Genomic DNA, 25,649 nt, shown 5'->3' with positions numbered 1-25,649 from the left:
GTGATGTTTGTCATCTGAAGCCGTCATTCTACCAAGGAGCCTCGAGCCCTTCCTTCTCCATCATCCTCCCTTCACGGTTTTTGTTCCGAGTCCAGCACTCAAGTCATTGCTTAGGGAAATGGCATCCCTGTGACTTCTCTGACCACAGCTCCTCGCTGGGTCAGCTCCTGGAGGGTGGGACAGCCTTGCTTACTTTTGAATTTTAATCCTACCACTTAGCACCATTCATTTGTCTTTGGAAGGAAACTCATCATAGTCAAACCTGTCCCAGATAAATGTAAACAAGGGCCACCCTGCAGACTCTACTACTAATTGGACCACACAGGAGCTCTGGGGCCTGTTTCCAGTCGTGCCTGACTCACTAAAGAACCTACACATTGAGAGGACGATTCTTCTCCCCTTAGTACCCTTCCGGTACTATCGCCTTTGTTTTTTATATAAACATTTTTATTTTTTTCAAATTACATATAAAAACAATTTTAACTTCTGTTTTTTTTTTTTAATTTTGAGATCAAAATTCTTTTCCTCCCTCCTTCGCCTCTCTACTCCCGGAGACACCAAGCAATTCGATATAGGTTATGTGTGTAGTCATGCAAAATCTTTTCCCCTATTTGCCAAGTTGAAAAAAAAAAAACAGACCAAGAACAAAAACAAAACCAAGAAAAATGAAGTAGAGCAATTGCCTGAGTCGATCTGCATCCCCCTCATTGGTTCTTTCCCTGGAGGCGGAGAACATCTCTTCAGCTGGTTGCCTTGGATCATCCTCCGGGAGCCAATGGCTCCCTCTGCATCCCCCTCATTGGTTCTTTCTTTGGAGGCGGAGAACATCTCTTCAGCCCTTTGCAGTTGCTGCCTTGGATTATTCTCCGGGGGCTAATGGCGCCCTTGCTCACCTCTGATCGTCCTAGGATGTGGCTGGGACTGGACAGCGCTCTTCTGGTTCTGCTTATTTTCATTTTGCAGCAGCTCCGGGAAGTCTAGTCTTCTGCCATCATCCTGCACGATCCTATTCCGCACCCTCAGCCATTCCCCAATGACGGGCATCCCCTCCACTTCCCCACACCGCAGAAAGAGCCGCTAGCAATAGTTTGGTTCCAATCAGTCCCTTTCCCTTTCTTTGATCTCTCTGGGGTTTGTATGGGGAGGGCCAAGGCTGTGCCGTTTTATGGCCCTTTGGGCATAGTTCCAAACTGCTGAGCACGTGATACTGTCCCCTTACGGGCACCTGAGCCAAAGGAGCCCGCGACCCTTTGGATCTTTTAAAAGGAGAGACAGCTTCAGGTTAGGTCTCGCAGATCAAACCATCCCTCCTTCTAGAATGAACTCTATTTCTGTGGCAGCCAGGTGGTGAGCTGGATAGAGCACCGGGTCTGGAGTAAGGAAGACCTGAGTTCAAATCCAGCCTCAGGCACTGGCTAAGCTATGTGATCCTGGGCAAGTCACTGAACCTGTTTGCCTCGGTTTCCTCATCTGTAAAATAAAATGGCAAACCCTTCCAGGATCTTTGCCAAGAAAACCCAAATGGGGTCGTCAGGAGTCGGAACTACTGAACAATGAATGGAAAAAAGGGGGGTGGTAGGGCGTGTGGAGGCTCATCCCCAACCAGGGTCTTCTTGCTTCCTTTCTTTCCTCAGCCCAGGGGGATGGGTCTGGAGATTCTGGATCCCTAGTGGGAGAGGTGAGTGGAGGGGAAGGGAAGCGGCTCCGGGCATGGCTAGGATTGCCCCAATCTTGGCCTTTTCCAGCCTCTCTGTCCCAGGAATTGTTTGGGCAGCATAGAAGCCGGGCCAGGACCCGCCATACCCCATCGGCATTCCTGCGGGCGCTTTCTCTGCCCGAAGCTGGAGAAGGGGCCTCCCTAACGCCCCGCAGCAGGGGGAGACCCTTCGGGGTCTGAATCTTAGCGCCGTGAGGGGGGATGTGGAGTCCGTCCGCCCCGGCTGCCCACTTTTCCGCTGGTCTCAGGACTGCGCCACTTCCGGCTTTGGGCCGACGAAACTGAAGAGTCGGCCACGCCGCCATCCTGCATGTGGTCTCCTGCCTTGGCCTGTGCCCCCAGAGCAGAGGGAGAGCCTGCCCAGCGCCTGGCACAGCGCCTGAGCGAGCTCGCTCCCGGGCTCTGGCTTCCTCGGTACTCAGTCCTGCGTGGAGGGGCCCAGCTCTGGGCGGTCAGGGGTCCAGGACCCCGACCAAGGGGAGAGCCTGGGCTCTGGGCAGTACGGCCGAGGCCAGAGCAGGGGCTCTGGACTGATTGATCCAGCAGGTGCTGGAGCTATGCGGAGCGCCCTCGCCATCTCTCCCGTTCCCTCCCTGTTCTGTCCCATCCCGGCTACAGGGGGCGCCATCCCGTCCGCGGTCCTGAGGCCTCAGCTCGGCTACAGGGACGGGGAGGGAGGGCGTGGCCCTCCTTGGGGCAAGCGCATCCGCAGCTACCTCCGCGAGCACCTTGGCGCCTGCGTATTGCCAGGATCCCGCTTTGGCTCTAGGAGCCCCGCCCCTCAGCTCCGGGTGGGCGGTTGCCCGGCAGTTGAAAGATGCAGCGCCTGCGCAATGGAGTTCCGGCGAGGCTTGGCCGGGACACGGGGCTAAGGAGGGGGGCGGGGCTAGGGCATGAGCCTGAACTGGAGGAGGCCGCTCCCGCGGGGTTCCCCGTAGCTGCTGGGAGGAGGGGAGTCGGGCAGCTCCCGCCGGACGTGAGTCTGTGCTGGGGCCGAGGGTGAAGGGGGGCCCCCAGTCTCCCAATTCTCTTTGGTTCCCCTCCTCCATCTCCCTTATGCCTCTATTATCCCCCCCTTTCCCCTTCCCCATATTCCACTCACTGTTCCCCTAGTTAACCCCCAGCCTCTGTTCCGGACTGTGTCCCCATTTCCTCCTGCCTCAGTTTACCTGCCGGTTTCCTCCCCACCCTTATGCGTTTCTCTTTCTCTGCCCCTCACGGCTCATCTCTCCTTCCAGATGCTCCCCCCCCCCCCCAACACGCCTTGGGGTGAAGGGAGCCGGCCCTAACCGGCTCAGTCAAACGTTGACCCGCCCGCTGGGACTTGCCCCTGCAGGACGGGATCCGGAGGGAGAACGCTGTCCCCACCCCGTGCCCGCCTGCTTCAAGCTAAGGCCCGGACTCCCGGGGCTCGTCTCTCCCCATTTCTTAAAGGAAAGCCTGCCGACCCCGCCCTGTGCCCCGGGGACGCTTGGCTCCCAGCGGGGACTGGGCTCGCGCAGGGTCTGGCCTGCCCAGCCACCCTTTCCAGGCCCTCCCGGACTCCAAAGGGTCAATCCCCAAAGCGCCCTCGCTATTCAGAAAGGGAGGGCTGAGCCCCTCCCCCCTCCCCCTGCCAAGCTGCGCCCATGCGGCGAGACCTGGGAGACTTCGGCCAAGAGGCAGCTTCCAGCTCCGGCGTTTTTGGAGGAAATAAGGAAAAACAGGAGACTCTGGAAGGACTTTCCAGGAGCAGCTTTTCAGTTGGTGGGACTTGGCAGGACACTCGTTTGCTCCTCCAACACGAAGGGCGCCTGGTTGACCTACGTTTGTCCCAGCGTGGTGGGAGCTGACCACTGGGCTCTCCGGCCACTGTCCCTGGCATTTTCCTAAGCCTTAAACAGTGGATAGTCTCGATTGTCGTGAATGTTTGGTAACTCCCTGCCTTCTAGACCAAAGGCGGCCAGGTCCCAGGGCATTGTGACATTTTACAAAGCAGCTCTCCTTGGAACAGGAGCTGGGGAGGGAAATCGTCTGGGTCAAGGTTTTCACCTCCATTACAGGCCTTGGTGTGCCTGACGGGACTGGTACCTGCTCATGAGAGCCTATAGTTAAATTTTTAGTTTTGTGATCTAGTTGTTAAACACAGCCATCCCTCGAAATTAAGTTCTACGTAAACTTACCATTAATACACTATTAAAAATAAAGGGAATAAGCACTCAGAAACGAATTCAAATGGGGACACGGTATTCATTAGAAGCTTATTAGTTCTTCATTATCCACAACACAATTGTTTTGTTCCAGAAGATTTTTATACCATGAATACCACCACCTATTTATGTATTCATTTTGACTTTGGATGCACCTCCCGCACTTGCTCAGGACAGAATTCACACCGCCAGCCACTCATTCCGTTGGCTGCTGTAGTTTGTCTCGGGGCGCTTCATTTTGTTAAAAAATAGTTTATCAATTACATGTAACCATTTTCCACATAAATTTCTGAAGTCATAGGATCAACATTGTCTACCTCCCTCCTCCTCTCCCCTTCCAAGAGGTGGTGAGCAATGTGATCTGGAATAAATGTGTATTAGGTAAGACAGGTCAGGGCTAGGCGGGTGCTCATCAGGGGCACCAGGGACTCTGGCTGAAGGAGATGGACATCTCTCTGGAGCTGCTGCCAAAATTAGAAACGGGGACAGTGAATTTTGTGAGAAATAGCAAGTTATAGCCTCAAACACGTTATTTGCAAAGTGATATAAATCAATCACTAAGTTTTTACATGCAAGAGACAGGCGAGTTTTACTAACAGTATAAAATTAATTTTCAGATTCCGAGATCCCTAAAATGCCCAAACGACGGAGTGATCTGTTTAGTTTTTTAAATGTGAAGAAGGTGAAAATGGGTGCAGAACAGGAGATGAATGAAAATCATGGTGGAGCATGGCAGCCAAAGGACCCCAGGGCCGAGCCCATCACGGGAGAGAAACCATCCTGCTCATCAAAGGAAGCCGTGGACCACCTTGTGCTTCCAGACTGCTGGAGCAAAAAGCAAGCCCTTCTCTTCACAGATCAGTACAAGTGGCTGGAAATAAAAGAAGGTAAATTAGGGTGTAAGGATTGCTCGACGGTCCAGCACCTAGGAGCCAGGGCAGAAAAGCACGTCCATGTGTCCAAAGAGTGGATCGCCTATTTGGTAACCCCCAATGGAAGTAATAAAATTACCAGACAGGCTTCTCTGAGGAAGAAAATGAGAGAACATGATGTTTCTAAAGCCCATAATACAATTCAGGACTTGATAAAAGGACCTACATCTAGTGACCCAGTTTCCAGTTCTGCACCTAAGCTGAGCATCAAAAATATCGACGCGACGGTCAAAGTTTTCAATACTGTTTACAGTTTAGTAAAATGTAACCGACCATTATCTGATATTGAGGGGGTCATAGAATTACAAGAAGAAAAAGGAGAAGATATAGGCAGTTGTTTACATACCCGATACAGCGCCACCAGAATAGCAGAACATATTGCAAAAGAGATGAAGATGAGGATATTTAGGGATATTATAGAAAAGAATGCCAAAATCTGTGTCGTCATTGATGAGACATCTGCCGTTTCGAAGAAGAGCACCCTAGTGATTTATCTCCAGTGCACGGTCCAGTCAGCCCCATCACCTGTAATGTTATTCGTCGCTTTAAAAGAATTAATGTCAATGACAGCCGACTGTATTTTCAGTACATTATTATCCGCTTTAAATGATTGTGGCTTTAATAATGACTATTTGAATGACAACTTAATCGCATTTTGTTCTGATGGTGCTAATTCAGTGCTGGGAAGAAAGTCTGGAGTGGCACTAAAGTTGTTGGAAAATTTCCCTAAAATCATCCTTTGGCACTGTCTGAATCACCGACTGCAGTTATCACTTGATGATTCAATATCTGAAATAGAACAAGTTAATCATTTAAAAATGTTTCTTGATAAAACTTATTCTATTTATCACCTATCTAATACAAGTCACACTGAGCTAGAAACTATAGCTAAAGAACTTGAACTTGAAATTATTAAAATTGGTCGAGTCCTGGGACCAAGATGGGCGGCATGTAGTTTACGAGTTGCTACCGCTGTCTGGCGTTCATATCCTGCTTTATACGTCAGCTTTTCCCAGTCTTCTTCTTATTCTGGTTTGGCAAAGAGATTAGCTAACATTAATTTCTTGAAAGACCTTGCTCTAACGATGGACATTCTTGAAGAATTTTCATTACTCTCAACTGCATTGCAGTCAAGATCAACTAATATTCAGAAAGCTCAAAAATTAATCCAATGTACCATAAAAGCTCTGGAAAATTTAAAGACTCGTCCTGGGAAATATGAATCTCAGATCGAGGATCTGATTAAGTCCAATGAATTTAAAGACATTCCATTTAATAAAAATAATAAATTTAATACTCTTCCTAGGAATCTGTTATTGGAAAAGATAATTCAGCACATGCACTTACGTCTTTTGTTGGAGGGAAATGATGATGAAGGCATTTTGAGTTATTTCAATTTATTAGAACCATCAACTTGGCCTTACGAAGAACTAACGTTGCCTTGGATAGCTGGGGAAAGAAAGCTGGATCATTTAAGTGAAATTCTAAAATACGAAATTGATTTGAATGATTTTCGGGATTTTGTAGACAATAATGTAAAATCAAAGAAGGCTCCCATCCCCACAACCATACAAGAAGCACAGAAGATAGTCAGAACTATCGCCGTCGGCAGTGCCGAAGTGGAGAGAGGTTTTGGTTTAATGAACGTAATTTGTACAAGGGTGAGAAGTAGTTTAAAGGTCGATCACATATCGGATTTTATGACAATAAATTTACTGGGAAAAGAATTAGCAGATTGGGATGCAACTCCATATGTCAAATCATGGATGAATTGCCACCACAGGCTAGCCACGGACACAAGAGTCCGGAAAAAAGCCACCAGAGCCTTCTACGAAGACAGACTGGCTCTGTGGAATCTGCGGTAGTTTTGTACAGTCCCTCGTTATTTGTAAATGTGTGTATAGACTAGAGCCTTTCTATCAATAAAGTTTATAATGAACTCCCGGAGGTGCACGCAGGCCCTTTGTTCCTCCAGCGCTGCTCAGTGCCGGTGTCCCAGCAGGAGGCGCCTTGGGATGGGCTCAGTGCCCGGGACCTCCCCCTGCCACCCCACAGCCCTCTGGTGGGGGCCGCTGGGGTTTGGAGCATTTTTATAGGTTGCCCAGCCTTTGGGTTTTGGCCTCTTCATATCCTTTGACCATTTGTCATTGGGGGAATGGCTCTTTGTGATATTTACCTCCATTCCCCATTAGTGCTTAGAAATGAAACTTTGGAGAAAAACTTGCTTTTCTTCTCATTTTAACTGCATTAAGCTTTTAGCACCTCCCTTCCCTGCAGGGCAGTAGATGAAATATCTGGAAAGTGCTTATTAGCCCTGTGCTTGGCACAGTATATGCCAGACAAAGGCTGTTTATGTATTAAGCACCTACTATGTGCCAGGCACGGGGCCAAGTGCTGGGCATACAAAGGGGCAAAAGCCCGGCCCTCTAGTAGAATATTCTTCTTTGAACTCATCCACCCCATGGATACCCACCCGGGTGCCCCTCGGATCCTCCATCCTCCAGAAATCCTCGACATCCTGTGGCAGGTGGCCGCTCTGGGGAAGGCTTCCTGCAGGACCCTGGCCAAGTGTCACCAGGCCCCGGAGACGGGCACAGAGTAGGCCCAGGACTCCAGGGTCCCAGCAAAACAGGCTGGCCAGGCGCTCCTGAAGGAGGTGGGAGGTCAGCCTCCTCTGTCCCTGGGCCTAGCTCCTCTGGGTGCCAGGTGCACTGGGCACGTATGGGCCGACAGGAAGGAACTTCAGCCTAGTTTCTCCCACCCACCAGCCCTGAACTCGGCCCCTCACTGCCCCCAGCGACCTGCCAAGTCTGTCTTGTTGAGCCCCCTCCCTCTCCTGATGGCGCCCAGCTATCTGCAGGATCCCAGCCTGAGCCCAGCATGGCTCCAGGCAGCAGCCAGGAGCCGCAGTGTCTGGGCTCGTTCTGACAACAGTGGATTCAATGGAACCTGCTGCTTCCTATAAGCTGAAAGTGATGACATCGAAACCAACCAGTGCCTGGGAGGTGCTGTGGCGTGCGGGTGACATGGCAGACGCGTCTTCTCCAAAGCCATCGATTGGTCAGTCGGCTGATGGCTGCCTGGTCTAAGGGGCTCAGACCAGGACGGAGGAAGGTCCCGTCGTCTCCAGGAATGGCCACTGAGGTGGTCTCAAAGACAATCAGCAACCAAGTGCCGTGGTGCCATCCTAGTGGGAAGGCGCCGTTGCTGGGGCCCCCTGTACCTCAGTATCTGGGGCGCAGCCCCCCTTCTCTGCAGGGGGGCCATCAGAGACCCTCAAACCCTCCCCATCAGGTCGTGCTGGGCTTTACTGAGGCGGAATGGCAATGGGAAGTGAGGAGCCCCCAGCCCGAATCCCTCCCTGCCAGTTCAGCCCTCAGTGGGGCCTCAACCAGACTAGTGCCAGGATGTCAGCCCATCCCAGACCACTTGGAGAATCCTCCATTGTTCGAACATTATCAATAATACAAGAGCAGTGCAGGATGAGCCAAGCACAAAACATGCATTCTTGCCCCCTGATGAGTCAATCAGGGGTCATGGTGGGATGCCAGCCTCAGAGGAGGCAGAACCCGTTTTAAAAGGATGCGTCTGATATAAAATATGCCCCTCTGCTAGCGGCAGCAAAAAGATACAAGGGGTTTGGCTCTGGAGTTTTCAGAGGCTCTGGGTTCAAATCCTATATCTGGAGGCTAAATGAGGACATGTCTATGTCTTTGGGCCTCAGTCTCTTCCTGTGTAAAATGAGGGTAGACTGGGCAGAAATAGCCCCTGGGGTCCCTCCTAGCCTTCTGGTCTACCTGCTCTCCTGGGTGGGCAAAGGCTCCTCTTTCCTCACCCCCTGAGGCTCAAACCTCCCAGGGCTTACCCCTAGCTATTAGCCAGGAGTCTCCCCTCCAGCAGGTTTGGGTTTTGGTGACTCGTGAGGGTGAGGCGTTGGTGGTGGCGGCGGCTGCTTTTTTTCAGGTCCTTAGGAGGGTAAGCCACGGGGCTTGCCAAGCAGGACAATGAGCCACCAGGGGAAATCAGATCTCTACAACAGTCGATGAAGATATATTTACAAAAGTAGGAGTACAAAAAGTATAGCTTAATAATACACATGTGTTGGTTCCCGTTTCACCAACTTGTAACAGGATCTAGTTCAGCAAAGTCCTTTCGATGCAATGACTTTTGGATTTATTGCAACACTTTTGGTTATGTTGTGGGTCTTGTAAATTCCAATGAGCCTATCTGCGATCTCAAACATGTTATTTCGAAGTGAAATGATTATAAACTGGGCATTTTTTGTTTGTTCCTAAAGAAAAAGAAGACAAATGATCACAATGACATATTATACACCCTCCCCCGAAAGCTGTGGTAGAAGCATGTGATCCGGGTTCTGAGAAGTCTACTTACGTAGATGTAGAAGGCCACGATGGACACATTTTTGAAATCCAGGGCTGCATCGATTTCGTCCATGAAGTAGAGGGGTGTGGGCTTATAATGGTGGAGGGCGAAAACCAGAGCCAACGAACTGAGCGTCTTTTCTCCTCCTGAAAGATTAAAGATCTTCTTCCAGCTTTTTTTGGGTGGACGAACACTAAAAGAGTGACCAAGTGTCAGAGGTGAGAATGCCGAGCCCCCACGCCAGTCAAAGCCAGCCAGCACCCCCACTGCCTGATGCGTGCCACGGACAGTCTAACAAACATTTTAGACGTGACAAAAGCCAGGAGTGAGTCACGCGGCACAATTCTCTTCTGTTCCCCTCAAAGCTCTGCTTCCTATCAGCCTGGGCCCCCATCCCTCCTTTCAAGGCTCAGCTGCGCGTGACCCCACCGTTCCGCCTCAGAGCAGCCCACAGCAGAGGCCGTGACTCTTCAGGCTGGTGAGCGCCAGGAAGACATGAAGGTGGACCTGCTGCAGGAGGCCTGCCCTCGCTTTTGCCACTTTCTCACTGTGTTACCCAGAGGACGCAGCCTCTGCGGCGAGGCCTCGAGAAGGGCCCAGACCTACTCTGCAGACTGCTTCATGGTGTCAGTCCCGTGGTGGAAACAACCAACAGCAATTACAAACCTGAACATGATGCCTTCGGAGAAAGGATCCAAGCTGTCGACCAGTTCCAGTTCTGCGTCTCCTCCCAAAGTAAGCATCTGGTAGTTTTCCTTCAGTTTATTTGTGATTATATTGAAACCGGCCATAAATTCATTAAGTCTTTGTTTCCGAAGATCTTCATAAGCATTTCTAAAGCGCTCTCTCTCGGTGGTAATTTTGTCCAATTCTGCCACTCGATGTAAATACAATTCTTCCTGCAAGATGAATTAGAATAACAAAAGCCAGGAAACCCATATTAAACTAAAAAAAATTTAAATATCAGACAGGTTTTAAAAGTGAACATTAATTATATGAAAAGCAAATAAGTGGGATAACTATAGTTTTGAATAATCCCCTTAGAACACCCTCACACACCTTCTTTTTATACTCTGCGATGGAACCAAGATTTGGTTTCATTTCATGGCACTGGGCTTCCAGAAGAGCAATCTGATTAGTCAGGGAATCAGGGCTTTTTATTGCTTCAAGATCCTCTTGGCTTAGAACAGAAATCTCTTCAACTGGATTATCTTCTATTGGATGCAATGATATTCTTGAAATCTACAATTTTGTTTTAAACAGGAATTTTAGAGATGGTAGTCTCAGTGTGCCAAAAAGTTCAATAATGAAGACATTTATTGTGCTGAAAAAATCATGGAATAAAGAACCACCTTATCTGGAGAGATGTCAAATGACTAAACTATGTTCTTTAAGTCTCACATTTTCCTTGTGATAAGACTATTTGGATAGTCTTATTTTATAGCTAGTTAACTGCTATCTGTATCTATGCATATATTTTAGCTAGATAAAAAAATTCCAAACCCAGGGTATAGCAATTCATAAACATTGGACCTAAGAGGGAATACTGACACCAATAAAATCATACAACTTATCAAGGGTCAATCAAGATGCATCACCCAGAGATGAGTACTAACAGGTAGCTCCACCTCTGAAAGAACTGCAAATATTTTTGCATCTCCATAAGCGGGGTTGATCTTCTCTCCATTTCCCCTGCCCCTCCCCCACTCCAGCTGCCATTTCTCTGCTGTGTTCATGGCATAAGTCTAATAAGATCATACAGTCATTCCAAGGCGCTCTGAATCTGACCCCGTTAGAATTCAGAGTGGACATCTGTATCATCTCTGCATGTTACAGTATGACCAATGAATCTCTTACGTGGCTCATTCCTGGCTTCTGCCTTTTTTCTATTTCTCTTAATGCCTATGTTTGGCTTTCAAAGTTTCTCCATAGCGCTTTTCTTCAGCAATGCTTATCCACGAAATGCCCATTTCACAGCATTTTAGAAGGCTAGCTATTAGCTGTCAGCCCAATCTTGTTTGCCCTGGAATCTCTCATTCCACGTTTTCTGCTCCTGTGATGGCGGCTGTTAAATCAGGTGTAACTTGGTCTGGGAATTTTTATTTCTTTCTGTTGGTAGCATTTTTTGTTTTTGGTGACAGGGAAGATTTGGATTTTGGTTCCTGAGATTTTTTTATTTTAGGATTTCTTTCAGGAAATGTCTAATGGATTCTAATGACCTCAACTCTGCCTTCTGTTTCAGAAAGTGAGGAGGCAGTTTAAAGAGTTCTTGATATACAAAGGCCCAGGATCTTGTTTTTTGGTCATGCTGTTTGAAAAGTCTATTTGAGTTCTTTAACCTGTTCCCTCAGGTCATGAATTGCCTTTGCTAGGATACCTTCTCCCACCCCCTACCCATTTTTTCAGTCTTTTGACTTTGTGTTAATGTTTCATGTTGTCTCATGGAGCCACTGGCTTCTATTTGATCCATTCTAATTTCCAGGGAATTGGTTGCTTAGGCAAGATTTTCTACGAAGATGTTAGTTCCTCTTCCATAGCTCTTTTCCCTCTCTACTGCTCACATTTCATTTATAAACACATTCGAAAACTTTTAGTAAGTGTTCCTATTGTTACAATAGTTTTTTGGGTGTGAGATTTCATTTTTGGGTTGCCTTTAAAACAAAACAATGCCCCCCCCCCCCCCTCCATCTTAGAATCAAAGGCTAGGCAATGGAGGTGAAGTGACTTGTCCAGGGTTACATAACAAAGTACCTGAGGACAAATTTGAATCCAGGACTCTATGCCTCACTTTCAATCTACTGAGGTACCAAGCTGCTCTCGATTGCTTATTCTTCAAATCTATGCTCTTGACTTGAGACAACCTCAAGGCCAGGCTCTATACACTTTTGGAAGAAGGGTCTAGGTCTGGGCTGGTCCCACTGTTGCTTTTTTTTGGGGTACTGAACATTGTGTCATTCCAGGATCTCAGAAACATCTCAAGCTGGGGATCTGCCAAGTTTCACTGCTCCCATCAGCTATCACTGACTAGCCTCCTGCTCTGGTTATTCTTCTGTATGCTTGAGCCTGGGATAGAAACTGGACCTTCCTCTGCTTCTGTCATCTGTGCCACAGGGCCAATGCTTACTTCTGTACTCGCCTAAGGCCTATAACTGCTCTCTATCACGGAATTCTGCCTGGGCATGAGTTCCCTTTCTTACAGTCTGTGAGATCTGGACCCACAATTGGGTAATGGCTAACAAACCTGTTGCAAAAAGTGCCCTGATATAACCTGGGATCTCCCCTTGCCCTGGCGCACAGCTTTTCCCTGGGCACTGGAATGCTCTGTACCAGTTCCCACTATCAACCAAATATCCAAACATCATTGCACTCCTGGCTGGAAAAATAACTCATTGGGGTTTTCCCCTGGATTTCACCAATAGGGTTTGGTCTGGTGCATTTTCTAGATCTGACTGGAGAAGTTTTGTGGAAGGGGTCTTGGGTATATTCCTTTCTATCACCTCAATTGTAGGCAGGCAAGATGGCCTCAATTTGGACATGAATTTTTAATGATTATGATTTACACCTTACAATGTGTCACCAGTAAAAATTTAAAGTGAAAATGAACTAAAATAATTGGCTTACTTTTAAATAAAGGTGGATATGAAAAAATATTAGTGATTATATTCAATGGTTTCCGATTATAAAGTGCTTATTAATAGCCAACAATCACAACTGTTTCACGAAAACGTTTTCTTAGAGAGAACCAAATGGCTAAATGAGCTGTGGTGATTTCTGTATGGAGCAAAAATAACTTCTCATCTATAGCATTTTCTACATAAAAAGGAGGTTCCTTTTAAGTTTCATTTATTCTTTAATATTCAGACTAGAGTAAGATTTATGTATAGGGAAAAACTCAAAATAGTAACAGTGACTAGCAATAAAAGGAAAAAAAAATTCACCTCCAAGTTGCTAACCCCCCATCCAGTCTTACCTCTTTCTCCCAGTATTTGACTTTAGAATGATGTTCAGAAATGTGACTATCTAGCTGTTCGAGTTTTAACTTAATACTAAGTGCATCATTTTGTAGGGCATGTTCATTTTCTTTAATTCCTTTCATTTCTTGTAGCAGGTTATGATGCTCCTTCTGGATCTCAGGCAAGGACTCCTAAGTAAATAGATAACAATATTTTTCCCTTCAAAGATCTTAGTCCCCTACTCCTTCAAAAGAAAAAGCACAAACTATCTGTTAACCACAATGTGCTGGGTCCTCTTCACCAACATTTTACATTTCTGGAGGAAATTTAAAGCAAGCTTTCTGATCTTTCTCTGCCCCCTATTAGGACACCTCCCCTCCCCTGCTCCAAGCTGAGTACACTCAACTCACCCCAGCTTCTTTGGAATTCTTCATGACTTCAGTTGCCTTCTCCTCGAGGTTTTTGAGTTCATGGGTGAGGTCTTCTACTTCCTTCTCATTATCCTTTATTTCTTTCTCTGTGCGAAGGACAGAATCTTGTGCTTTTTTAAGATTTCTAAACACAAAAACACCAGATGGTTACAGGAGAACTACTATGCCCCCCCCCCCCCAATCCATTGATTAGCTTGTTCTGCCAGCTGTCCTTTGAAGCAGCTGGTGTGACACCTCTAAAACAGTCTTCTTTATGATTTAGGATGTCTGTGATAAACACTTTCCCCCCTTTAACCATCTTAATATAGCCCATATAGCATAGCCACTTTGGTTAGATAAAATCCATGGACCAATGCCCCCAAATACAGAGAAAAATAGATCATCTGGGCATGCCCAAGGCCACCACCAGCACTGGGCATTTCTAGCTGGCTGCAAGCACCAGAAACACTAAAGGTCTAAAATGTACCTCACTTCAACCTAATTCCTCATTCTTTTCTTGTTGCCCCGTATCAACTGTGAGACACTGAAAACACTATTCCCAAAGAATTGCCTCTAACATGACCCTAAGCGAGGTGTAGTGGGGCCATATGGGAGGGAGCAAGATACAGAGCATTGAAGGTTTGATAGAAGATCTAATTGCAAACCATAGCTCTGTGGCTACTTTATTACTAGATCATTCTGGTGTATAAAATTGAATGAATGGCATTAAAATGTATTTTATAAGACAATTTTTACAACTAAGAAACTGAAAAGGGGGTCAAAAGGGAATAAATCATCTTTATCTGTAACGATTTGAGGCCTAGGGGGTAATGGCTAGTACAGCTAAGTGAAATCCAAAGTCCTTATTTGAGCAATTTTCAATCTCCTTCTCTTCTAACAGATCACCCATTGAAATTGATGCCAAACAGACTGTTTTTGCTCTGGAGGAGATGCCACTGAGCAATCAAATGCCCCAAACAGTTTATATAATTGGCACTCAGATAATCTAGCGGGTTGTTATGCTTTTAAGACTGTACAATCATGATATAAACACAATTTTTTCAAATCAAGAACATTTTACGAAATCTTTAAAAAACCTCCAGTTTAAAGAGTTAAAAGTTCTATGTGGGGCATTTTTGTTAAATGATACTATGTATATTGGTCAATCTATTTCAATGAACTAAAAAGCAATTTATGGTTCCTCCCTTTTCATTTCCTCCTGACCTCCATTTCCCCACAACTTCTACAGTATATGACATAGCTACAACCCTGCTTCCTCCCTCTCTCCTTTCAGCCTACCAATAATTCTGGAATAAGTCCCAGGATAGCTCAAGAGTTTTGTTCCTGGGACTTGCATACCAATTATTAGAGTTCTTCAATTGGAAAAGGGCTGGAAAACAATGTGGAGAATACTTTCTTTTCTTTATAAGTTACCAGAGCCCTTTTAGAATTGAGTCTGTATAATAAACGTATCTGAGTAACAAGGATTTAGAGACAATTGGCAAACAAATAATCTGGACCTCCAGGCAGGTGAGCCACAGGCTCTGGGTGCTGCTGCCTTTACCTGTCTGCTGTCTTTACTGCTACTTGAGCTTTTGTGATGGCAGATGCACATTGGTCCAGCTGTTGGTTTATCTTGTCAAGCTTGTCTTGCTGGGCTTTCAGTTTATGATTATTGATCTCCACAATTAAATTGTGTAGTCTTTTGACTTCAGCTTCGACCTTGCCAGCCTTTGCAGCAACACATTCATATTCTGGGGAGGAAAGAAAAAAAAAGGAAAAAGGAGCCTGAGCCCAAGATTCTAAGTGAGGACCATAATGAGCTTTTCTTTATTACAATATAGATATTGTACCAACTGACACGAACAAGCATTTCTATATCAGATGAACAAAGGATTCTAGATGAAACTTAACTTTTAAAAAATGTTCTTTAGGTTAAATTTAACACTATTATGAGTAAATTTCAAAGGGCAAATATTTTCATTCAAAGTAATCCAGGCAAAATGGCTTTGGACTAACAAAATTAAGAATCCCTGAGCATTTTATGAAGGAATGCTATATGCTCAAGTCTTCACTTTTTCTATAGCACACATATTTTGCCTGGAATTATAGGGTTTTTTATTATTTTGATTTCTCTAGGTCCTAAGTCTTTGACCAATTAAATTCTTACACCCCCCCCCCCCCCCCCCCCCGCCCCAAACCAGCCTTACCTTCCATCTTAAGAGTCAATACTGGGTATTGGTTCTAAGACAGAAAAGTGGTAAGGGCTAGGCAATGGGGGTAAGTGACTTGCCCAGGGTCACACTGCTGAGAAGTGTCTGAGGCCAGATTTGAACCCAGACCTCCCATCTCTAGGTCTGGCTCTCAATTCACCAAGCCACCTAGCTGTCCCTCACCTAAATTCTAAGATGCTTATAGGGCCACAATCCATCCCATATCTTTTGTAAAGCCTGTGATAGAGACATGAGAGAGAAGAGATTTTGCATTGTAAGAAACAGGTTCCCCTCAGTTTACCTTCTCCATTTCAAGCAGTAACAGTTTCCTCAGTTTATTTTTTATTACAAGCCCTTAATGCCTAGCAAAGTTCCATGCATGCAGATCTCCAGAATACCCTTGCCACATTGCAAAGTTACTCAACTCATTTGAAAGAAATAGAATTTCTGAACATTTCCTTGGTTTACCTTTCAGACATTTCAGATCTTAAAAACATCACCTTGTGGGGTTTATTTTACTAAGTGTTTACTGTAATATGACCCTGTGGTGTGAGGATCACCCTACATTTTTGGAAACTTCTATTGCAGAAGAATCTCTGGGACAGTTTCAGGCACATCCAGTAAAAGAACTAAGCTCAGAGACTGATCATGAGAAGTCTGGCCACTTGGAAACAACCATAGTGTTGCCATGGTAATATTAGGGTGGAGAGTTTGGCTCAGACAAAATCACATCTAAAAGTGGAGAATTCTAAATATGACTACATTTCACTTTTAAAAACCATACCTTTCTTGAAAATATTTATATTTGTTTCTAGCAATTTCTGCTTCTTTTTGTCAGGGGCAGTATCACGGACATTGGCTTCAAGTTCTTTAACTTGTATATCCAAGTATGCTTCTTGTTCTGATAAACTCTACAAAACAGGAAAGTTGGGTCACACTGGAGGGAGTAATTTTAATTCAAATGTCAAATGTGCTTTTAAAACAGACAAGATCAAATATGCAAACTGTTTTGCACACCTGGCAAGGCCAGCTGTGCTATCTGTGTCACACACTTCACCACGTGAGACAAATAATATACCCAACACTGGGAGTTCATCTATTAGCAAATCTCATCATTTCCCATTTCCTCTCTCTGACACATCACTCACTCCAAGTTGCACACCTGGATACTCGCGGTAAACTTTTCCAATGTATTCCTCATGTCTTGTACACTGTGACGCAGTTTGATCACGGTCTCTTCAAGCTGTGCTTTGCGTTCTTGGACCTGGACAGCTCTCTGGGAGTCCTTTTGCAATTTGGATTCCATCTTGGCTACCTAGAAAGAAAACCAGCAGCTGTTTCAGACATTCCATGGACATGTTCTTTAGTCTATAAGCTATAGATGCAGCTCATGAAATACTCCTTTTGCCTGGTGGGGGTACCACCATTGGAAAGTCTTTAGGATTTGCAGCCCTTTTTGATTCTACATTGTTAACAGCCAAGGGATAGTATCTGGCCCAGCTCCTGGCAACCCATCTAACAACCAACCAGCTGACATCTTACCAAAAGACATCAACCTTATTTATTCTGAATGACATTTTTACTAGAAATCAGATCAATCAGGAAACTACCAAGCTGGAGAGTGAAACAAAGGAATGGACAAAGTGGATTTTATTTCATGCAAAGAACTAACAAGCACCATGATATATGGTGTCCATAAGAAGGGATACTAGATAAGGTCTTTTCCAACAGATAAACATACATCTTAATTCTTAGTTATTATTTCAGTGTGCAGATTACATGGAAATATGACCTAGAGTCTAGAAATGAAAGAGATCAAATTCTCTAAGTTACGAATGCCTCTTAGATGGATAGGAGGCAATCTTATGAGTACTGACATAACAATGTTGAAGGCATTCCAAATGGAATGTATTTTTAGAAATTAATTCTCACCAAATAGAATAGGAAATGACTATAGTTACAGGCATAGCAGTCATTTGAGAATCAGGGTCTAGATCTGGTCAGATCATCAATGGGCGAGAATACCCAAAGGTTAAAAATGAGAAAGTACTAAGAGAGTTTAAAGTAGCCATAGCAATAATATCAGGGGAAGAAGGCTGCCTTTCCTAGGATTGCTTCCTTCTATCTTTGAGGGTATTAGGAAACTGAAAATTCAGTATGTTAAGATACTGAGCAACATCATTCAATAAAGTTACACCAGACTGCCTTATAGAAGGGATTGTATGCAAGAGTGGGGAGCTTCTTTCAATAGAATACTGCATTCAGTTTGGTCTTGAATTTTAGGAAAGGTCTTTGATAAGCAGAGATCAGAGAGTGCTGGGAAAAGTAAGTGAACTTTTAAGAGAATCAGATGTTAGCCTGATATACGCTTCTTAACTGTTGAATAATCCAAAAGTGGAAAGGAATGCCCTGGAGATGTTAGTTTTAAAGCAAAATCACTCATCAGGACTTTCAAAAAATGACTGTCACTCATAAAATAGGTTACCACATTAGTAACAGGTGCCAGAGCACAAAATCTAGAAAGAGTTTGGAATGTGTACAATGATCTCTAGTGGCATATTTACACTCATTAAGAATAGACTGAAAGCCATTTCTGGGGGGAAAAAAAAATCTCATCACTACTTAAATATTCATCATGTGTCTAACTTGATCTATACACTCACCTCTTCTTCAGAAACTTCCACAACAAATGAAGAACCCATTCTACCTTTCATTGGTTTGCTTCCACCACCAGTCATTGTCCCTTGGGAAGAGAACACAGTCAGTTTTGGACAGAATAATTCCTAAATTGTTTGATGGGAATGAAAAAAAATTTTTTTTTGTTACCTGACTGTTCAATGATTTGTCCTTGTAATGTCACAACTCTCCACCTTTTATCTTTCTGAAAAGCCACTCTTGTTGCTTGGTCCAAGTTGTTAGCTACTAAAGTATCGTGTAAAGCAAAGTAAAAGGCTCGGCGAATCTTCTCGTCTTTTACTTTAACTAAATCAAATAACCGAGGGGTGTTTTCTGGGGTTTGGAGTGGGTTCATATGTTTTTCTAAAACTTTAATCTAAAATGGATTAAGGAAAATGAAGAAATCATTTTTAGAAGCAAACTTATAAATCAGGCATAGTCATTGTTCAGGCCTTCAGAAAGTCTCTTTTGAATACTATTTACATGATGCCATGAGAAAAATATAGTAAAGATGAGGGTTTTTATTTAAAAGCTTAGCATTATTGAAAAGAAAGTTTTAATATAAGACAGTACTTTAATAATTTCTGAAGGAGGATGGAAAGGAAGGATATTGTAGGAATTCAATTTCTAAAAACACATAAACCAAAGCTGTAAGTAAAAGTGTCATTCCAAAAGCAGACAACTCTTCTTCGAAGGCTGCTAAATTGATAAGGGAAACTTTTCAAGATATTAAAAGTGATTTTCTCCAAGTACTTACCTTATCTAATCCAATAAATGTGGCCACTCCTATATTTTGTTTCTTCAGGAAGTTCACACAGATTTGGGCTGTATCAATAGTGTCAACAACAATGTAGTCCAGCGCACCACAACACGATGAAATGGCAATGTCATATTTTTCATCAATGGCTCCCAAATCTCCCTGAAAGGACAAGATATCTTGTCAAGTTATTGACAAGGATTGTTAGAATAATTTAAAGCTTATCTCCCAATATGGCGCATTTTTGTGGCTCCTCAATCTGTGATCTCCCTCCATTAACCTGTCAGCAATTTCCTGGCCCCTAAAGGCATTCAGAGGAGAGATCCCTGGGGTACTTAGTATGTAGGGTCTGGGGACTGACCCACATGGTGATATGGACAATAGGGTATTACAAGAAAGCAATGAATCCAAGGTCTTTTGATCTCTATCAACTAAACCATACTGCCAAGTGTTAATCAGTAGTAGCAGTAGCTATCATTTACAAAAATCAAAAAAGTGTATACTTTCATAATTAAAATATACTTTCTCTAATGCATTTTGTCAGGTAGCTGACCAAAGTGAAAAAAAAAAAACAACTTAAGCAGTTTCCCTGCCAAATCTGCAGATCACAAAATTTACTCGATAATTTCACTTTTGTTTTTTATTTAATATTTATTAATATTCTTTTAAATACTTTTATACTATTATATAATATTATAGAAATAAAATATTTTATTTAATATTTCTCTCCTGATTTCCCCTTTCCTACCTTGCTTTGTACTTCAAATGGCTAGCACATACTGTACCACATGGAAAGTACTAAATGGGAAATAACCATTCCTGATCCCAAGGAACAATGGAGATTTTGAACTTAGACCTAGTCATAGCTGATGAGTTTTCACATGAATTATAAATTACTACACACAAAACTGGTTACCAGAAGTCTTGACATTTTTAAGGTGTATAGATAAAGCTTCTAAATGTAGCCAAGTAATTTATTAATGCGTTGTTTATGTAAAAGAATCAGAAAAAAATTTGTTTTGATATTTTGTAAATGTGTAACAAATATGGGTGAGACTAAATAGCATGTCACCAATTACAACATGTAGGGGTCCTAACTTAACATAGGAAAAAACCAAAGGGGGAAAAATCACCAGGAAAAGTTGACAAGATGTTAGAATTTATGTTTAAAACATACATTTGAATAGACATGCCTTTTTCAAATGACATAAAAAAATATTTTCTATGTTCATAAGAAAATAGTTGCACTAACAAGAGAAACTTCTAAAAGTATTACTGATCATCTCTGGGTACAAACATTTGAAAGTTTATAAGATAGACAAACCCCTCAATCATCAAGTATTCAAAATTACCAATCTTCCATATATTCCTGGAATTTTGCCAGATTTTTTCTGCTGAATCAGTGCATTCAGAACTTTTCCTCGACTGTGATTTGTTGCAAGAGAACTTTTTGCTTCTTCAACTTTTTGAAGAAGATCTCGAACTGAACTGTCAAGATCTATTGCTTCTTTCGTGAGGTTCTGAAGTTCACTTTCTTTCTAAAAAATAAAATGTTTAAACAAATGAAAATGGAAAAGAATCTCAGAATTCCATCTTAAAAGGAGTAACAACTGTCAGTAAGGGCAAACTATCTAATAATGTTTATTTTAGCATCTAATATCTAAATATACTATTGTAATATAAAAGGCAAGCATAAAATGAACAGTATTCTAATTAATAATGGAAAAAAGAACCATTGCATAGGACACAGCAATAGCATAAAAATAGGCAGCGTCTATAATGGAGGTTGGAACCAAAGATTAATAAGCTTTTAAAATTTATATCAGTGTACTTTGAAATTGTGATAGATCCAACCTGACTACCATATATTTAGCTACACAAAGCTTCTCATTAGGCAGTAAAAATACATTTGGAGAAAAGAAAGATTAAGAAAGCAAACAAAAAGCACAGTATTAGAAAGAACCTAAGTAATTTATAAGTGAATTATGAAAAACAAAATTTACCTGCTTTAGGTCCTGTTCAGTAGGAGGCAATTTAATTTCAAGATTTCTAATGGCAGTTTTCCTTTCTTTCAAAGTCTCAGAAGCTGTAGTTAAAGCCTTTTTGGCCTCACTTAATTGAGATACAGCAGTATTATGGTGACTGAGGTAGATATCAAGTTCAGACTGAGCAACATCCATCTTGGATCGGGCTTCATTTACGGTTTTACTAAATTCCATGAGTTCTTTTTCTTGGCTCTGTTAATATTTCACAGAATCCATTAAATCTGAAATAGTTTTAAGTCTACAGTTGAAAATAACTAAACACTTTTATATAAGGTCTGACAGGAATAGCTCCAAACCTCTAGACCTCGTTTTAATCCATAAATAGTATAAGACAGTAATACTTGCGTAAATGGCCCTATTTGCCCTGGAAAGTACAGATGATCATTTAACTAGACATATTTTTATGAGCAGAATTATGAACCAGGTAGTTAAATTTGCTCGAGGCTGTGACTGATGTTAAATAAGCATTCAAACTTCTCAACATTTCCCTAAAATACCTGAATTTTTAGGTTCTATACAAAAGTTACCAAGTTGCAAATATAAACAAATTAAGGAATATTATAGGAATCATTTGCAGAATTGGTTCTCAGACTAATGGAATGGATAGCATCCAAAGTATTGTCCTCAGCTTCAGAGCTGAAGCCATCTTGGGAAAATTTAAGGAGAATCTGTTATATGCCTAGCACTATTCTAAGTGAAGGGATTAAAAAAACAACACATGAGGTCAAAGAAAAAATCATAGAAACAATCAATCATTTCATTAAATAGAGTGACAATGAGGAGACAACATACTAAAATTTATGGATGTGCTCAAAGCTGTATTTAGGGGGAAATTTTATATTTCTAAATGTCTACATCAATAAAATATAGAACAGATCAATGATTTGGGCATGCAACTAAAAAAAGAACAAATAAAAATACCAAGTTAAATGCCAGATTGGATATCCTGAAAGATTAATCGAGAAAGACCCCTGAATAAATAAGACAAGGGACTAGTTTTATGAAAAAATTAAAAACAGATAAACCACTGGTTAATTTGATTTTAAAAAGGGAAGAAAACCAAATTGCCAATATCAAAAATAAAAAAAGGGAAAACATAACAATGGAAGAAGAAATTAAACAATTATTGGGAGAGAAGTTTACCCAATCATATGCAAAAAAATCTGATAATCTAATTTGTAAAAATATAAAATGCCCAGATTAACAAGAGGTAACAGAGTAAACAACTCCATCCCAGAAAAAGAAATTGAATAAATCATCAAAGAAAAAGGCCCCAGGGCCAGATGGTTTCACAAGTAAATTCTAACAAACATTGAAAGAACAGTTAACTAAGTTAACTCTAATACTACAAAAATTAATTGGAAAAAAAGGGGAAGAAGGAATTCTAAATTCCTTTCATGAAATAAATATGGTGGTAATCTAGGAAGAAGTAAAACAGAAACAAAACTATAGATCAATCTCCCTAATGAATATTAATGCAAAATTTTTAAATAAAACATTAGCAAGATTACAGCATTATATCACAAGGTGCATACCTTATGACCAGGTGTGTTTTATACCAAGAATTGCTCAATATCAGGAAAACTACTAGTATAATTGACCATATTAACAAAACTAAAAGAAACCATGATTATCTCTAGATGCAAAAAAATTCTTTGGCAAAATAAAACACCCAATTCCTTATAAAAACAGAAACACTGGGATAAAAAGAGTTTCCTTTATAGTGACAAATGGTATCTCTATCTAAAATCAACAGCAAGCATTATCTGTAATGGGGATAAATTGTAAGAATTCTTCCCAGGAAGATCTGGAGTGAAGCAAGGATGCCTATTATCATCATTACTATTTTAATATTGTACTAGAAATGCTAGCTTTAGTTAATGTCCATAGCAACCTAGTGTTCAATGAACCCAGAGATTCCAGTTATTGGAGGAAGAACTCATTATTTCATAAAAACTGCAAGGAAAACTGGAAAATAGTATGGCAGAAACTAGGTATAGACCAACATCTCATGCCACATACCAATATAAAGTTAGAATGGATACTTGATTCAGAAATAAAGGGTGGTACCATTATTAGCTATTTCCAAATTAGGGGAACACGGAAATGTTTGGCTGTCAAACTTATGGATGAGAGAAGAATTTATGATCAAACAAGTCAGAGAGGACATAACAAAAAGTATAATTTCGATAACATTAAAAAAATAATAATTTTTTGCACAAACAAAACCAATGCACCCAAGATTAGAAGGAAAACAAATTGAGAAAATACTTCACACCTTTCAGATTGGTATGTGGGAAAATGGGACACTCATGCATTGTTGGTAGAGCTGTGAACTGATAGTCATTCTGGAGAGCACTATGGAACCACATCCAAAGGGTCATCAGATTGTGCATGTTAACATAGCAGTATCACTATTGGGTCTATAACCCAGAGATCAGATAATACAAAAACATTTTTAGCAGCTCTTCAGGTAGTGGCAAAAACCTAAACTGGGGGGTAACCGTCAATTAGGAATGGCTGAACAAGTTGTGTATCTGATTGTAATGGAATACTGTCATGCCACTGAGAACTGACCAAAAGAATGAGAGAAAGAGGGAGGGAGGGAGGAAGGGAAGGAGAGAGGGAGAGAGAGGGAGGGAGGGAGGAAGGGAAGGAGAGAGGGAGAGAGAGACACAGAATATATCTGGATGGCCCTGGTCAGAAGTCCAAATCCACAATCCCTCTTTAGGATTTTAAATAACTGTAGTTGAGAGCCTTAGTGGAGATGTTTCAGAGTCTCAGAAGGGAAAGCAAGTCTCAAATGAATGGGCCTCTTCTCAGCCTTCAGGAAATCTACCTTTCTCCTCCACCTTCCAGGCTGGAAGTGATCCTGTCAGTTGGCTCCAAGGTTCTCAATTCTCCTTAGAACTCTGAGCTTTTCTTTGCCCCTCCTCCATTCTCTCTTCAGCTGGTCCCTTCAAGAGACTGGTCTCTCTCCTAAATGCAAAATCTCTCTTCCCTTATTTTACACCTCCTGTCTCCAGGCCTGGCTCTCAATCCCCTGAGCTACCCAGCTGCCCCCGGGATTTGCCTTAGCATTTCTTAGGATTTCTTAGCATAGTGTTACTCTTAACCAATGTTTTTTTTTCTGTAACTCTGGAAAGAAGTATGGAGTTTGTAATTAAAAAAAAAAATAATTGTTCTTCTTTTCCCAATGCTGAACAAGCTGTTACCTCCAATTTGAGCAGAGTGAATAGTTTTTTTTGGATATTATTTATTTGTTGTGTCAGGATTTTATTTTAAATTCTAAAGTAGCATTCAAAAATGATATTGGTCTTTGGTTCTCTATCACACAGACACCTGATTCCTACCGGATAACATCATGTTCCTAGTTACTCTTTTAGGCCACCAGCTGGATTTTCTTTTATATCCCTGAATTATCTCCAAGGAAGGGGAGTTTTAACTATCTACTGTCATAACTATACTTTGCCACTATAACTCAATCATAGATTCTGGTAGCAGTTATTAGCTGGCCTCCTTTCCCCAAAAGTTCATTAGTCATCCTATTCCTGCATACCTGGAAGAGCATCTTTCATACTAGACCCAAGACCTAGACTTCAGGTAGTCCTGAGTTCAAACCCAGCTCTAGACTCTTCCTGGTTGTGTGAGCCTGGGCCAGTCACTTCACCCTGCTGGCCTCAGTTTCCTCATCTGTAAAATGAACTGGAAAAGGACATTGGCAAACCATCCCAGTTGCCATGAAAACCCCAAACGGGCCCACACAGTAAGACAGGGCTAAACAACAATATATTTTAATTCAAGCCTTAGCCTGTATTTTATTTGATAGAATTTCTGTCCAAGGGGCCCAGACCATGCACAATTTCCATACTCCAATGAGCCACTAAATAACCCCACCTCCTCAGAACCAAGAACCCTTCTCCTTTGTTATACTGGGACCCAAGCTCCTTGAGTGGGGGGAGAAGGGGACCTCCTATGCTGGTCATGGTGCCTGATAAGTCAATGCCATTTTCTTCATTCCTTCATTTGTCCTTACTTCTGCATGTGGCGACCCACTTAACACCCTAACCCTCAACTACTCAGCTACAATGACCTTAAGTTCTCCAATCTGCTCTGGCTCTACGCAGGGGAAGTCAGACACCCTGAACTTGGGAGCAGCCATGACCACTCTACTTCAGAGGTCAGAGATGGCAGGTGGGCTCCAGCTTCCTTATCGATAAAATGAGAAGCTGGGACTAGATTGCCTTTATGAGGTATTTCAGTTTGAATTGGTGAATTGTTTTATTCCACATAACATTGATTTAGCAGTTATTCTATGCAAGGCATCACTGCTCTATTTTCAGCAGGCAGATGGTTATAACCACAAGACTCAAC

At 42.6% G+C, this 25,649-nt stretch overlaps 2 protein-coding genes across 4 annotated transcripts in view; one reads left to right on the top strand and one right to left on the bottom strand.

Annotated features, from left to right (window-relative positions):
• The first annotated feature begins 1,936 nt into the window (after positions 1-1,936).
• KIAA1586 (KIAA1586 ortholog) lies at positions 1,937-6,781 on the top strand. 3 transcript variants are annotated; one of them, XM_056807389.1, is made up of 2 exons: positions 1,937-2,131; positions 4,524-6,781. In XM_056807389.1, exon 2 carries the CDS (start codon positions 4,541-4,543, stop codon positions 6,701-6,703), a length of 2,163 nt encoding a protein of 720 aa, XP_056663367.1. In that variant the 5' UTR covers positions 1,937-2,131; positions 4,524-4,540; the 3' UTR covers positions 6,704-6,781. The 3 variants fall into 3 exon arrangements, with proteins under 3 accessions (XP_056663367.1, XP_007502354.1, XP_007502353.1); XM_007502292.3 differs by lacking the exon at positions 1,937-2,131 and adding an exon at positions 2,517-2,693; XM_007502291.3 differs by lacking the exon at positions 1,937-2,131 and adding an exon at positions 2,711-3,463.
• Positions 6,782-8,867: 2,086 nt separating this feature from the next.
• SMC4 (structural maintenance of chromosomes 4) overlaps positions 8,868-25,649 on the bottom strand; it is a 35,182-nt gene continuing 18,400 nt past the window's right edge. The window contains exons 10-23 of the mRNA XM_056807384.1: positions 21,234-21,467; positions 20,583-20,768; positions 19,231-19,392; positions 18,624-18,849; positions 18,461-18,540; positions 16,960-17,112; positions 16,582-16,708; positions 15,149-15,338; positions 13,585-13,729; positions 13,192-13,365; positions 10,281-10,463; positions 9,888-10,120; positions 9,231-9,414; positions 8,868-9,129 (exon numbers count right to left, since the gene is read on the bottom strand). Coding sequence (XP_056663362.1) covers positions 8,977-9,129; positions 9,231-9,414; positions 9,888-10,120; positions 10,281-10,463; positions 13,192-13,365; positions 13,585-13,729; positions 15,149-15,338; positions 16,582-16,708; positions 16,960-17,112; positions 18,461-18,540; positions 18,624-18,849; positions 19,231-19,392; positions 20,583-20,768; positions 21,234-21,467 — 2,430 coding nt within the window. The 3' untranslated portion in view covers positions 8,868-8,976. The remainder of the gene's footprint in view (positions 9,130-9,230; positions 9,415-9,887; positions 10,121-10,280; positions 10,464-13,191; positions 13,366-13,584; positions 13,730-15,148; positions 15,339-16,581; positions 16,709-16,959; positions 17,113-18,460; positions 18,541-18,623; positions 18,850-19,230; positions 19,393-20,582; positions 20,769-21,233; positions 21,468-25,649) is intronic.

The sequence above is a fragment of the Monodelphis domestica genome, chromosome 8, assembly GCF_027887165.1.
Source record: "Monodelphis domestica isolate mMonDom1 chromosome 8, mMonDom1.pri, whole genome shotgun sequence".
Classification (NCBI taxonomy): domain Eukaryota; kingdom Metazoa; phylum Chordata; class Mammalia; order Didelphimorphia; family Didelphidae; genus Monodelphis; species Monodelphis domestica.
Note: the sequence above shows the minus strand (reverse complement) of the source record. Positions and strands in the feature narration are given on the sequence as shown.